We start from the raw sequence: 16368 nt of genomic DNA, 5'->3' as shown, positions 1-16368 counted from the left end.
TCATTGTGAACTTTTCCAACCTTTGAAAAGAACAGCATGTGATATTTTACTTTGTGGTGTGTGGCCTTTGTGGTAACAACAAGAAAATCTGACTTTTGTATCCGCCACAAGAATCAGCGATTGAAATGAACTGCTCATCGTTGAGCAGTGGGAGTGTATGTCCTGTCTATTTGAGAGATCTTTTTCAGTGAACAGATGGTTTGTGGGAGACCGTGAGGGAAGGAAAAACAGGCTGAGTAAAAACAATAATCGTTGGACATTTTAAAGGGCAACAATCTCCCCAATGCACAACATTCTTCACACCGTGGGAAGACGTTCCTAAAATAGAGAGTATCATAAAAAACATTCTTGTCCCCGTGTATTCTTGTGTAGGTCTGCTCTACCAAGCGTCATGCCTCACAACATGAGGACAGACAACACCACAACCGTCAGAAATAGTCGGTAGTTTCACCAATCTGTCAGAGCCGGGGGGATGGGGATGCGTTGGAGGCAGCATGGGAAGAGTGCAGCGGGAAGCCTAAAAGAAGCATAGCGTGCAGTTGTGTGACAGTTGTTAGGAGAACAAAGACAGTGGATGGAGCGTCGACGCTGGACTTACAGTGAATGCTCTCAACAGAAAGAAACATGGGAATTTGTGACAGAATACAAAGGGAAGTCACAAGCTCTGATGGAGGGATGGAGAGAAGACCAATAGCTGTGTCAGATGGAAGGATGACGGTGGCTCAGCCAACAACTCAGAATAAAAATGAAGTGTCCGACAGTGTTGGGAGCCCCAACCGATCCAAATGACAGTTTCCCAAGCTGAATAACATCACAGTATGCTATTGGAATGTGGGCTTGTATATACATGTCGGCAGCAGGTGTGTGTCGGTGGGTATGTGGGTCTTTGTGTGTCTGTCGTTGTGTGTTTGTGTGCTTTAGCACACATCTGTGTGTGTGTGTGTGTGTGTGTGTGTGAAATTGTGCTTGTTTGCAATTTTAAGGATTTCAATTCCAATTTTGAAGCTGCCAAAAAGCAAAAAAAAGCTGTGAATGTTGGTGTGTCACTGCATGAGGGGAGGAGGGCCTGAATCAAGCTCTCCCAGAATTGATGTTGCCCTTAAAGGACAATCAAATCCATGTCATATTTTTTGTACAATATTTATAGTAGTTAATTGACTACAAAACCACAACATGGAAATAAATACTGCATTGAAATAAACCTAGGAAATGTGTGGAACTAGACAGTTTGGTAAAACAAAAAAAAAGGCCATGGCTGTGTAACAAAATAAGAGATCAAATCAAAAATCAACCCACTGCTGGGTGGATTGAATGATTGCAGGCCTCTCGTGTACAGCATTTTTTCTTGTCTCTAGTCACAACCCAACCCTGTCTCCAAGCAATTGTTTACTAGCAACAATTTAGCTGCTGTTCTATGTGGGTGCCCCTACCACTCCCCAGTGTGTTACATTTGCGTTACATTTGGCCTCGGCCTGATAATGACATCCTGTGAAGGTTCAACTAGAGTAACATTGGACAGATGTTTGAATGCCCCTAAAATAATTTCTAAACAGACAAAAAACTCAAAATATAGCAAGGATCAATGTTCACCGAGTAGGAAAGATGTAATAAATGTTGCTGTAGCATAGAATAGCTTCAATTAATACTATCCTAGGAAATTAACAAAAATATACATCAGATAACAAAAAGGGATCACCTTTCTCTTAAGATGGAGGTGATGGACATATCTCGTCAGTGGAGAAGTGGCTAGAATTCCACAAGGGGGAGAGATAGATGTGTGTAAGTGATATGTGTGACATTTCCCCAAGGAGAGACGTTTTAAAAGAGTAATCCATTTTTTGTCACGATCCACAGAGGCCAAACACAATGAAAGCACTCACTCATTGTCTTTCACCTTAATTAAGCAATCCATCATTAGCTGTCTGAGAACAGAATAGTCTGAAAAAGAGCAGGTTTGATTAAATAAATCCATATATCCCTAATAAGGCTGCTATAGAACAACTGTGAGGATTTCCTGTGATAATACTGGATTATATTGTTTTATGGAAGGACAAACAACCTGAATCTGCCACAATCTTGGTGTCATTCTTCTTCAACTTTTTCTCCTCACTGTCAGTCTGAACATCAGTTGCAGGGTTTGTTTATGCATGTAAGACCTCCGACAGCATAGGGTTGAATGGATACACTCCATTGTCACATTCCCTTATGGAGCAACCAGGACATGAGTGACAAAGTGTCACGGCTACGTAATCCTGATGATCTCCCAAGACTTCCAACAGCATTTGGTTGACATGGCTGTCTTGTGGTAGATCAAAGTCAAACATACAGAAAACAAAATACTTTTAAGACCTATAGTGTGTCTACTGGTGAACCCCTTTTCCACAACCAAAATTGTTATATGTTCAGGCTTTAAAACAGTGAAAGTACTGGATCCCACTGAACCACTTACATCATTTTAGCTGGATGATGAAATGTATTAACAAAATTAATGTTGTGACACCTCTCTCGTCTGTGAATGCAAAGGTTTGTACAAGGAAATATTTGTTCTGAGAATTGAGGTTTGTCAGGAAAAAAATAAAACTTAAGTGGCACTTTCAGTGCTTTTAAAGCACATAACATTTTAAAGCACACATCTCATTGACATAAGAACATTTTCTCCTGTAAACAGGAGAAAAATACAATCTACTTTGTTCAACCCATGTGTTTTCCTAATAGAGCTTGCACTCTATGAAAAAATCTATTCAGCAGTTTTCAGAAAGAACTGTGAACTTATATCTTCTTTAAAAACCAACAAGCAGTTTGGTATAAAGAGACTTGGGGACCTGAGTTTAAAAATCATTTAAAAGTTACTGGATGCATCTTAGCATGTGTTTACACTTGTAAATGTCAGATACAGTAGAAAGAAACTGAAAGGTGTATATTTTTCATCTTTTTTTATGATAACTTCATGAAATATTGTATGCTGCACATGTGTGTTTAGATATGGAACTATCAATTAAGAATTTAACATTGATTTATCTTATCACCCTTCTTTGTGGGGGAAATCAGTAGCAATAACAATGAGCTGACTCTTTGACTTTTTTTTCTGGGAAGGATTGTATAGCCCTTGCATATTTGATTTCCCCATAGATTCACGCTCCATTGCAGTATAGCCATATGCACACCTATGACCGCATTAACCTAGCGGAGCGTTACCTATCCACAGGAGTGCAGTCATTCCATCTATTTCGTTTAAAATGCCAAACTCAGCACTTTGGAAACAACGTGTAGTAAAACGTTATGTGCACTCAAATAACATCATCCATAGTCAATATAGCAAAAGTAGAGTAGGTAGTAGTGTCAGTTGGAGGTCTCTACTATCTATTTGTTAACCTCAATCCAAGCAGGTGTGTCTACAGCCTGTCCATTGCACATTTGGTCACACACACTCAGTCCCTCAGTGTTGTCCTGATGATTGGTCTGAGTCTAGAGATACAGGATGTCTCAAAAATCTGTCATTGCCCTTTCCTCCGAGATCTCAGATATGATGCGACAAGTGTGTAAAAACCCAATTCTTGGTGGCTTTTCTGCCTTATTGCTCCCAAGTCTGACAGATAAGAGTTGGTGAGGGGGCATAGATAAGTCTGGGAAGCCATTTGGACATTTTTGAACTAACAGCTACGGTTATCTCCATTTTCTTAATTCTTCCTCTGTAAATTCCCTCAGTGTTACTTTCCAAACTGTCCTGAAGTAAAGTCCAAACCATATGTTCCTAATACATTCCATTTCAAGGAGGATTGTTTCCGATTGCAGATTCAAATGCTACTCTTTCCGGGTTCATTCAAACAGATCACTTCATGTAGTTTTGTACTGTATCCAACTGAACCTACAAGCAAAGTTTGACTTTGCATGCTTTTTATCTAATAGTATGTTGTTTATCTTATGTGATTATCGTCCCTGCCAATTGTATTGTGTTACATGTAGAATATTCACTTCCCAAGACAATATCATGCATGATCTCTGGAGTCATGATTGCAAAGCTCGTTGAACAAAGTCCAAAATATCTATTGGTTCCCTTGTTTCACTTGATCCATTGGTGGGGTTGTGGAGGACAAATATGCAGGATATGGTTCCGGTCGATCTGTTTTCTGGCTTTGCTGTACTCATCCTCCTGCTGCTTTAATCTGTTACTGCACAGCTGTCACTTCTTACCTCACAACTGTTCCCCAACCCTAGCTTGCCACATCGTGGCCAGCCTACTGAAAATTAAAACACATTTTCGTATGCAAGTGGCTTACATTTTGTTGCTGGATGACAGGGGTTATTTTAACAGCAGGTTTAAGAAACATTTCCCAAAGCAGTACTTTGTACCATGGATCTGGTGATTAGAGGTATAGACGACAAATGCTTGCTGTGTTATATACCGTGTCATATCATAGCTGTGAAGTATCTAAGTCTAGCATCCTTTATTATAGTCATCCTTTATTATAGTAACTCAAATGTTATGATTCAGATTACAGAGCAATATATCTATTGTATTTAATCAGACAAGGTCTGTGTAAATGGCACTTGTTTTGATCTGTGCTCCACTGAATTTGAGTGGGACTAGATTCTGAGGCCATTGTTAAGTGTCCCCTACAAATTACCTAAAGGTCAAGCATTGTATGCTCCCAATTCAAAGGATTTGCATGGAATTATCCTGGCATCGGATATCAGATTTTCTACAACAATAGAGGCTTTGGGGAGCAGCATAATGAGGAGATATTTAAGAGGAATCTGGCACTGGGAATTTACATTACAGAGGGGAAAATGAGCACTTCCTGAACCTCTAGGTCCTGTGATGGATAGTGAGATTTAGAATAAACAATATGAAGAAAGAAATGTGGAAAAAGAAAGATTATGATTAATTGTTGTGGATTTTCTTCAGTCTTATCCAAATCATCATTGTACCTAAGTGTATCAAATTGGACAATTTGAGGCAACCATCAAAATTAGGAAGAACATTTGAAAAACCAAATAATGGATTGTAGTTTAATATGTCCCTATGAAGCATACTGTGCTTGATTGGACATTGTGGGATGTTTCATTGAGTGAGTCTTCTCATTTTAATGAGTTAGCAGCTTATCGTCAGTCACAAGAGATAGCAAATCAATCACTTCTCTTTCAGAGAGAAAGAGAGAGAGAGAGAGAGAGAGAGAGAGAGAGAGAGAGAGAGAGAGAGAGTGATAAACAGAGAAGGGAGGGAGTGGATATGTGACAAGGGAGAGTGTTTGTCAGTCAGTGTTGTTTACCATAACATCCTGCCAAGGGTTTTCCCTGGAGAACTTTGTTTTAGTATGGATGCCTGATATGAAATTCCAATCCATTAGCGAGCTGGCGAGTCCACTAGTGCTCTATCAAAGTATCGGATTAGATGAATGCCCATTCATTAACACTACAGGACTGTTTCTAACAGAGAGGGTATCCATTCTCATGCCAGGCCAATGCTCTGAATTCTCAGCACACCAATGAGAATAACGCTGATTCAATGTAGTTTGTTTCAAGTGAAAAGGTCGGACCAAGGACAATGCCATCACAGATAAATGTGCGCCGATCTAGACACAAATCATCATTTGGGATTTTGGTCTTCATACATAAACATATTGTTGATTATAACTGGAAATGTTCTTCACCACAGTCTAATCTCACTGAACAGTGTTACCAAATAAGAGCTTTTGTGTGGCCTAGTCCGGTTAGAGTGGTGAGTAACTGAGCTTCAGTTGTTTTTCCCAGGCAAAGAGATAAGCATAGGGTATACAAACTAGTGACCCATAAAAAGCTCAGTCCAGATGGAGAAAGGACACGCTGACAGACTGATTAGGCTGGGTATCCATGCTATCAGATCAGTGTTTAGATGCAGAAGCTTCCTAAGGGTGTATATCAGTCAGCCAGGCTGAAATGGAGATCTTGCCATCGATAACACCCACTGATGAAAGTGGGTAATTAGACAAAAAGCAGGCCTCGAATCAATCTATCCCTTCTGCCAAGAGTTCCTTTAAGAATGAACTAAGCCCGTGCCCTGTGAAGTGCTATCCAGGTGGAATAATGACTGATACCTAACAAAAATACGAGGTGAGTCGAACTCTGATGAATCAGGTGTCCATTGTAAATGTAGGCTGACTTTCTTTAGGTCCACATCTCGTTTCTTCCCCCTCGTTAGTCTCAACAGATGTCTCTTTCACAACAATTCTTTTCATGTGCCCTTTCCTCCAAGATCCTTGCTGTGTTGGAACAGATGACGTGTTTTTGCTCACAATTTAAGTTGTCATGCACTGAGAAGAACACGGACAGGTCACGTCCTGTATAAGAACATTGTAATACAGTAGGTGTTTCAGCTCTGATTCCCCCACAGCCCCCAGTGTCCTACCCTTCACACACACACACCCTGGGTCACATATCTCCTTCTTATGAGCATCTCAAAGGCTTAATCAGTAGATGATTGAAGGATGAGTTTCGCTGCAGCTCAGTGACCTCAATACTAAGACTACACTGCCTTAAAGAAGAAGTTATAATGGAAATATAATATCTCCACGGCTGAATATGAATACACCTTCAATACCCCTCCATCTGTTTATAAACTTCCTGGTTATATGTACTCATGTATATTTGTCTATATATTATTTAATATACAACATTTTTATTAAAGTGTTGCCCCAAAATAGAAAACTTTAAATAAATATCAGTTATTTTTAAACTATCCAGTTTATTGTTCAATTATATGCTATATTTAGCTTGTTCTACCATTTTGTGACAAGGTCACTGACCAGTGCACAGAAAAAGAATAAGAAGAAGATGCTGAATGACACCAACAGACAGAATTATTTTTTTCAATATGCCCCAGTTTTTGGTCCATCCAGAAATGGATTAGGATGAGAAGTTTGCATAGCACTCATGCTGACAGACAGTGTCAGACCGACTTATCCTATAACACTTGATAGCGGGTATGAAATGTGATTGTCAGCCATCAACCTAAGCCCAACAGAGGCTTTTCAAAGAAGGTAATTATTGCATCAAATTATTCTGTACTATATTTGCTGTTCAGTATGGGGCAAAATATTAATGGAGGTTGTATAAAAAACTGAAAACTCATGATATCATCATGATATGGCTCTGAAGCCCAGATTCAGTCAAAATAAGATAATTTTAACTTGACTAAATGTACATTTTACAAACATTTTATGAGAAGCTCAAGGAGCACAAGGAACGAGATAAGAAATGCAATTCAAACAAACAGATCTTGGTGTTAATATCACAAAAAAATGCATGTTTGTTTACTTAGAAATGGAATGGAGACTTGCAACATTATACTGCAACCATATACTTGGCTCTGCTTTCACTTTTTACCAAGCTAGTTTTTACAGGACTCAAATCACATCTTCAACGGTTCAGTAAAAAAAAGTATATGTATATATATATATATATATATATATATATATATATATATATATATATATATATATATATATATATATACACACACATATATATATATGTATATGTATAATAATATTACCTTATTACTTAACATCATTGTGCCTACAACAAAGCTTACACATGTATATGTTTCCAAACCATAACAACAACCTCACCATTCAAGGGGCTGTGAATTCATCATGGTATAATTTGCTGCTAATTTGTCCTGGTACTTTTGATGAATAATGATTTTTGGTGGGAATTTCCACATTTCAACATGCAGAGCAAATTTCTAAAATGTCTGCTATGCTAGTTGATTACCTAAAGTATGAATCTTTAGGAGTACACCATTTATTCCTGTGGGAACATTTCCTTCATAGGGACACTAGTTCCCTATGAATGTAGATTTTATTGCAAATCCTCACAAACTCCAATTTATGAAAGCAAAGCCATGAAAGTTAACTTTTTTGTGAAAAAAAAAACAACAGAAATTGTATATATACAGTACTCTATACATTTAGAAAAAAATCCAACTCCTTTCATCTTGTACAAAATTCCAAAGCAATAGGTAAGTCTTTGTTTTTACATTTGACTTGAGCATGAAACATCAATATTCCCCATACAGTACACATTAACTACTACAGTATGTGACCACTCATTCATGCGAGACTACAAAATGTAATTGCATGGCCCTGCTCAGAGTAGCTCATCTGTTTCTGAATGTTTAATGTTGGATTCTAATGAAATGGGGAGGACATGGCAGCACACACAAGTGATGAGAGTACCGGAGCACACAAGCAGCTGACGCAGATACTCCTCTTGCTCCATTTTAACAAGCACGCCTACACTCGGCCAACTTTGGCCTCTCTATTGTCCAATTAATGCCAACCAACTCACAGACATTGTAGTCCAAGGAAGAAGTAAGACAAGCAGTGTCTCTCCTGGATCATTGTCCATTATCTCCCCGAAACATGACCTGAACTAAAGCTACCAACCCATTTCTGACTAAAGAGATGAAATGGGTATAGTTTACCACGTTGGTTTTAGAAACTATTTTAGGATAGGCATCGGTCTCGTGAGAAACTGGGTTTCCTACCTCCCACCATTTTATTATCAGACCAATCTCCCAGTGCATAGTCTAATTCCTTCCTAGCAGCCTGATCCTGTATAATGCTAGGCTCCTAACTGTGCTTTGAAAGCCACAGAGATTGAGAAATGGGGACAACAGAGAAAAAAATCAGGAGTGGAATTTTACTGTAAATCTGGCTCCAATTAAAGCATAAGCCTATCTACACAGACGCATACATAAATTCACTGCACACACACAATCACACCCACAATACCCCCCCCCCCCCCCCCCCCCACACACACACACAATTTCCCACAAAGGGTGAGGGGAAAATTACTTAAAACACTGCAATCTTGGCAAAACAATAGGCTACTTTTACCCTGCCGATAGCATGAAAATATGCAATTTCATTTTTGAGGTCTGTTCCTTTGAGAGACGACTCTACAATGAGACCCATGAAATCACATTGCCATGTTGTCAGTCTGTGCTAATGTTCAACAATAAAGCTAGATCTTGGAGTGTGTGGTGTGTTGTGTGCTCATACCAGATTAAAAAACACACACCATTGACAACATACCTGTCAGTACAGAAACAAGACTAAAATGAAATTCATTTGCCACAAGCTATTCAAATTTGGCCACACCTTACTGCAAAGGTACTGCTTGTAGGTAGCTCTAAAGTGCACTAGAAATGACCATATATCCATGTAACCACAAACACAATAACTATACAGAGCTCACAGTGAATGTATCATTTTAATCTGTTTATGCCTGTTCTTACTATGACACAGAGCAGGGCAACAGTTAAATGACTTGACACAGTCAAGGAAGCAATACATCAACCTGTTGGTTTTTTTTGGCCAGACATCACAGGGCTCGGCTGGGGAGTCAGTAATGCTACAGTTGCCATTTGTCAAACGACAGGGTTACTGCGTCTCCAGATCAACGGGTGCGGCACTATAAACAAACAAACAAAACGCATGCCTAATAAATATAACCAGCCTACCCACTGGGAGCACGCTTAGCACAAGCACTCAGAAAAGCACACACACATACACACACACACACATGTGTATACACGTTCATACAGAGCACACATAAAACATTTCATGTGCGTACCACAGATGTTGTATTTTACATTCAAGTGCTTCTATAAGGTGGATGAGTTACTGTGAGCTTAAAAGCATGAACACAGCAACCATTTTGACTGACTATGTCTGGCATCCAGGCTTTCTTGCAGATACCGAACATACTGTCCAATTGTGAAACGTTCAGACTGCAAATGTCAGGATTTCGCTGGTTTTGCTTTAATCCCAACAGGAAGGAATAATGTCTTGAATAACCAAAAGAAAGAATGACGGAATCTAGGTACATTGTATTATTATTCCACACTTGTTCAGTGCAGAGCATTAAAATCTGCATGTCATGTCTCAATTTTAGTTAAGTGAGTTTATATGAATTACAGAAATGATCAAAGACATGTTGTACATCATTTTTGCCTCACTCACCATCAAATGTTTTTCAAATGTGAATAAGAAAAAAACTACGCTTATTCATTGTGAGAGGAATTTAAATGACTATTGAACAAAATTATATTTTTACAACAAAACCCTCCCCTTCGAAAACCAATAAAACAATAAACATCACTTATAATTGAGAAAAACAACAAAAGTTACATGTGTAATTACAGGGGTTAGAGACAAGAAACGGAGTGTGTTGATGAACATTTGAGCAGCCTTACATGCCTGAAGGAATTCCATTAACCATCATGATTAAAGCAATCATCAGACTCATTGGTGCCTGTCAGATCTCATCTCTGCCTTCTCAATTACCCAAATCTCCTTGAACTCAATTGCTCACATCATCGTGACGCTGTGGCATCTCCTTGCACCTCCTCGCATTCTGCATTGCACCACGTCGGCCCTCCAAACGAGCTAAGTGAAATAATCCAGGGAGGGGAATTAAACGTTGCCCTTCTGCATAGAGACCACAGAGGACCCCATTGGCTGATTAAAAGCATTATTTGTCGGGTGAGAGGCTCTCACGGTAACCTCCTGCAGTGGGACATGGGTAATTCATTCATCCATTAGCTGGGAGTCGGACGCTCTGTTCAGGGTCATGGCAACATTGGAGCTTTTTCTAGGAGAGCCTGGGTGGGAGGAGCATTAAAAAAGCAGCACGTTTGCGACCCAAAATGAGACAGATAAATAATGATTTTGAAGAGACATGTTCAAATGATGAGGGAGTTCAATTCCACCCCATAGACACCTCTTTCTCTACCTCTTTCTCTCTCTTGGTAAGACACACATGCATAAAGTAAGTACACCTACACACACACACACACACACACACTCAGTGACTGTCATTATCACTGTTCAATTGACATTAGAGCTGTAGTAGGCATCATGGTACAATACCAAACCAAGTTAAGACAGGAAATTATACAAAAAAAAGTGAAAACTGCTGCAGACTAGACAGGTTTATATTTGCTAATACCATACAAAATGTGCTGCATGTAAGCTACTAACAGCAAAATGTTTTGATATTTTGTCACTTTCCAAATGAGTTATCCTTATGCATAATTTACCCAAAAGCTGTCAATGTGGCAACATGGTGTCATTGCTATGACGAGGCATTGAATGTTAGCCTGTAGACATGTGGCTCTGATTCACATTCCCTCTGATGACTGTGACACATCGGCAAAAACTCTCAAGTTCCTGGATTCCATTCTCCAAATATTCCCTTCATGCTTGAGACTTTGGACAAATCCAAATGAAATATTGTGAGGCCATTGACTGTTTGTAAATCATGAAGATCAACCTTGCGCTGAGAAAGGGATGTGTGAATTACTATAATCATGGCTGTGTCTAGCCCAGTAACACAGTCTACAGTAATGTTATGCATTTATGAAACACATTTAAATATGGACTTGGAAAGTAAAGTAAGTTCACAATCATGTTCTCAAGAATGCATGGATCTTATTCTGGTTTGCACCATAGTATACTGTATATTGCTTTTTCAAATTGTTTACCCTAATAGACCATGCAATCAAACCTAAGTGATGTAACCCAATTAGCACCATCTTAGAGCTGGTGTCAATATAAGTGGGTTGAACCTTCATGTTTCTAAATGGACACCCTTGAATAGTCATTGATGGAGGTACATTGACTCAAACCCCAGAGGAACACTAACCTGTCCTCCAACATGTAACTCCATATGTCAGAACGAAGGCCCCAGTGTCCTCACAAAATCCCTCAGTTCCCATCAAGAACATTTAGGAACCTGACATCATATTTATTGATGACATTAACATATTTTGGTCAATATAGTGCAATAAGTGCAAAGCAATCAAAACAAATGAAATTGATAAGGGAAGGAGAATTGCGAATGTCTGTATAAAAATAGGTGTTACATTAAAATATCAGTATTCCACAACATAATTATTACTTCAATTGTTATTTATGAATTTCATAACATATCAATCATATTAAGAATGAATAACCATATTCATTTTAATATATTCATCTTCTTAATGATAGCCGTGAAGACCAACTCGTCTTCCAATTCCAAAAAGTGCAGAAAGCATACAAAGACACATTTTTTCTTTAAATGGCGCAGTCTTTCTTTAACATTGGGGGTGTGCCACCTTTAAAAAAAAGCCACTTTTACAATGCGACCTACAGTAAATGATATGAAACTACAAACAGAAGCTTTTACAGAGGATAATGGATATGACACAGGTAATATTGATGAAGAATTAAAAGTTTTGAAAATACATGGCAGAGTATATCAATAAATACTTACTTACAGACTAGAGCAGAAAATAGTCCTGCACAGTTTGATGCACTGCTGTACAGTGTTTTTATCAGAGGGTGAGTTATAAACATTTGTGATTCACAATATACCGTATGTATAGGTTATGTTCCTGAAAATGTTGTTGGGAAAGATTATCTGTACACTTACATTTATGTGTATTCAATCTTCAACATAGAAAAATAGATTTTGCATCACCAGTTTAGTAGTGGAATTGTTGTATAGTCATCCTCTTCTGCTCAGTAAGCTTTCCATTCTGTAATGTCATGTAGTTAAGAAATAAGAATAATACAGTTCGGCACACCCCATTTACTGCTTCTTTTTTTGATTTGTGTTGTGCCAAGGCACCCTCAAAATTGAGCCAGTTCTTTAAGGGGGAAAATGCTTCATATTGACAAATGTAACGTTCAAAACTGGCTGAATGTGGTCTGTTTCTCAAGAACTTCGAGGTAGTCCGGCTCAGCTTGAAGTTTCGCTTTTAGTTCCAAATATTCATTTCTGTTGGGCTCAACATAAACAGTACTAGGTGCTGTACCATAGAGCACGGTTTCTCTTATCCTCTCGGGGTGTAAAAACTGACGTCTCACATCAAAGTTTGGGTTGTATGTGTAAGAGACAGGGCCGGTATACTTGTACTCAAGGTTGTTTCCTGAAGTAGACTGCTTATCCGGCTCTAAGATGCCTCTGAAGAAGTGCTCAGCATCTTGCACAGGAGAAGGATTCTCACGAGGCTCAATGGTGCTCACACTGTAAGTGGGACTCCTCATGTTGCTGTCCCTCTCTTCCTCAGTGTTACTCCTGTAGGTCACCTTTAACTCGTGAAGGTCACGGTAATCCTCCACTGCATTGCCTTCCCTGGATCGGTAGATGGGGTTTTTGCACATGTGCCCCATAGGATGAGGAATATACTCGTAGACATGCCCGGCAGGGGCTTTCACTTTTGGGACGGATCGGTTATTGTAAAGGCTATACTGTAAGTTAAAGGAGCTCACATCGGAGTTGTTGGTACTGGTACGATCGCTCTGGGACTTCTTACGTTTCTTCATGACTATCACAAACAGCCCGGCTGCCACAAACACTGACATTATGAAAACCAGTAAGAGACTGAGGATTAGGACCGAAAGGGGGACAGTGCTGCTTGGGGTATTGTATCTTTGAGAAGTTTCTGTAGTGGTGGCCCTATCTGGCGTTGGCTCGTCAGAGGGGGGCGCCGTTGAGACAACAATGTCAGAATAATCTGGGCACAGGTGTTCGGCTTGAATTGAACGCATATCCTGCCCAGCATGCCGCTTTGGAGTCTCACATATAACCTCATTAACAACGGTGCCTGCACTGAGCTGCTCTAGCCATATCTTCATGCCGACAACATCACATGAACAATCCCAGGGGTTCTCAAATAGATCTATCTGCACCAGCAACTTCAGCTGATCCAACACACCACTCACAGGCAGGTTTTGAAAATGGTTACTGCGAAGATTGAGTCTAGAAAGGGACAGCCCACTAAAGATTCCCCTGGTAAGGTTTTCATGAGGTTATTGTTAAGAAAAAGCAATTGGAGGTTGGGTAAAAAGTGTAAAGCGCCCCCGTCAATTTCTCTGATTTTGTTATATTCTAAGTAGAGGTACTGAAGATTCTGCAGTCCAAAAAACATGTCGGTTGTAAGTCTGTCGATTAGATTACCATTTAAGTACAGCCTACGCAGGTTTGTTAAATCCCCAAAAGCTCTGTCGTGAATGAGGGCTATCCTATTGTTTCCTAGGTGAAGCAAATCCAATCCAGTGGCCTCTACAAAATCAGATCTGCGTACCACAGGGATGTAATTCCCTGTGAGATACATCTTTTTGGGATTGTATGGCTTGGGCTTAAGGTCAGATATATTCTCAATCTTCCTCTCTTGGCAGTTGACGTTCAGTCCAAGATCGGAGATCTGCAGATTACATGTACAGGCAGTGGGGCAGTCCAAAGGCACAGGAGATTTGGTCTGATAAGCAATGATTGGGCCATAGTTATAAGGGTTGACTTGAATCCGGGAGGTGGGCTTTGTCTTGGTTCTGTTTGATGGGCGGGTGCCCTTTGTAGGCCTCGATGATGACCGCAAAACAGCTGAAGAGGTGGCTGAGGCTGTCACAGCTGCTGGCGTGGTTTGGAAATATCCATTGGTGCTGAGTGGCGGTGGGGGACGCATTTCATACTCTGAGATGGCTCTTCGTGGGCAGAGCTCCTGTTTAGAGACCTCGTCTAGGTCTCTGCCATGCAGCCTGAAAGGCGTCTCGCAAACCACCTCCCCCACTAAAGCTGTGTACGCTATGCTCTCCAGCCAAGCTTTCAGAGATATGAGCTCACAGGAGCAATTCCAGGGGTTCTCCTCAAGTTGTAATTCCACTACTTTGTCCATATGCTCCAGGAGACCAATGTATGGAAACATTTTCAACCGATTGCCCCGAAGGTCCAAGTGCGTTAAGGGCACATTCCGGAAAATATTGTTAGGCAGAGCAGAGAGCATATTGTCATTTAAAATCATAACTGTGAGCTGGTGCAGTTTGCTCAGTGCGTTAGGCTCTATATTAGTGATGTAATTATAATCAATTTGAAGATATTCCAGACTCTCCAGCCCAGCAAATGTATCGTCCCTTAAAAGGTCTATTTTGTTGTTGTTCAGATGTAATCTCTTTAATCCTTGGAGTCCATTAAAGGCACCAGTCTCTATTTCGGAAATGTCATTGTTGCCTAAATGCAGAATAGTCACCCCAGTGTAATTGATGAAATCGTTGAGGGACAGTTTCTTGAGGAGATTTCCTGTCAGCAGAAGGTGGTACATGGAGAAATGTACCGGGCTTATTTCCGTTAGTCTGACAATCCCTCTGTTCTCACAGCTCACTGTCAGTATCCCTTCTTTCTCCTCGCACGTACATAAATTCCTACAGATTTCCCCATAATTGTCATACATCTCGACCACGCTCAGAGATGCTGCGATCAGAGGGATTATTTTCAGTATCCAGATATGCATTTTCGTGGCAGAGGGTGGCCCAGCTCACTGAAGTGTGGTGCCAGTATGAGGTGTCATCTAGAAGAAAAAGGCAGGCATGGAACATGTTAAGTGTATAATGTGTGCATGTGTGCAGGATCTATACTTATGGGCAATACATTTGTTCAAGAACATGAAACATGTTTACATAACCTTACTATAAAATGATCACAGCAGAAAATCTAAATGAGAAACATCTCAATATGATAGACCATGCAAGTTCGGTTTCTGATGTTTTAGCTATGACATTTCAACAAGCTATGGCTCTGTCTGTACACCTCATATTGTAGGTCACTATGAATGTCTAATTAGTTTTTAAGGAAACTATTATAAGTTGATATTTGACACGATTGAAGTATGTGCATTTCTGAAAAACGAGCATGATGTCAAAAAGAAAAATAAATTATACCATATAGCCTACCGCGGTTTCCTTGCTTAAGCCCAAGCTATTGCAAATGCCATCCCCATAGCATTTCAGAAAGGAGATTTAACGATGTAAAAGCATTTCTGTAAAACCTTAAGAACTACGAAACGATGTTCTTTATGTAGCCTACAAAATAACATTATACGGATAAGAATAAAACTCCACCTTAAACGCGGTCAGACTAGGCTATTTCCCCCACTCACCCCTAATATCCGGCGACTTGAAAACTGTGTGTACGCCCAAAAAGTGGTTATCTTTCATGGACATATATCTCCTTAATGAATTATACGTAGTCACTAACAATTTGCAAAACTGCCATTCTAAATCCGGTTTACGTTAGAGGCTACATAATTTAACAAGGCGACAGTCATAGCCCTTCATCCCTCATTCCTCAGGCAAAAACTAACAAAACCGAGTTGATTAAAAGCAATGAGCAAGCGTTTCCGATCTCATATCCAAATTATTTCTTGGTGGGACATAAATAATACAGTAATTAGCCGTTCCAAAAGCAGAGCCGATATATGTTGAAGCGTCCCTCTCTCTATTTCTCTCTCATTCTCTCTTTCTCCCTCTCCACCACAAGCGCGCGTATCACACACACACACAC

General features: G+C 39.8%; 1 protein-coding gene across 1 annotated transcript; it reads right to left on the bottom strand.

The window, feature by feature from the left end:
- Positions 1-12719: 12719 nt before the first annotated feature.
- Positions 12720-15319, bottom strand: slitrk5 (SLIT and NTRK like family member 5). The gene is given in 2 exon segments (XM_084668107.1): positions 12720-13825; positions 13828-15319. Coding segments are annotated over 2 exon segments (2598 nt in total).
- Between the last annotated feature and the right edge of the window lie 1049 nt (positions 15320-16368).

Source organism: Hypomesus nipponensis, chromosome 12, assembly GCF_054491055.1.
Source record: "Hypomesus nipponensis isolate SF chromosome 12, ASM5449105v1, whole genome shotgun sequence".
NCBI classification, from domain to species: Eukaryota; Metazoa; Chordata; class Actinopteri; order Osmeriformes; family Osmeridae; genus Hypomesus; species Hypomesus nipponensis.
The sequence above is the reverse complement of the archived record's forward strand: the minus strand, read 5'-3'. Positions and strand labels throughout refer to the sequence as shown.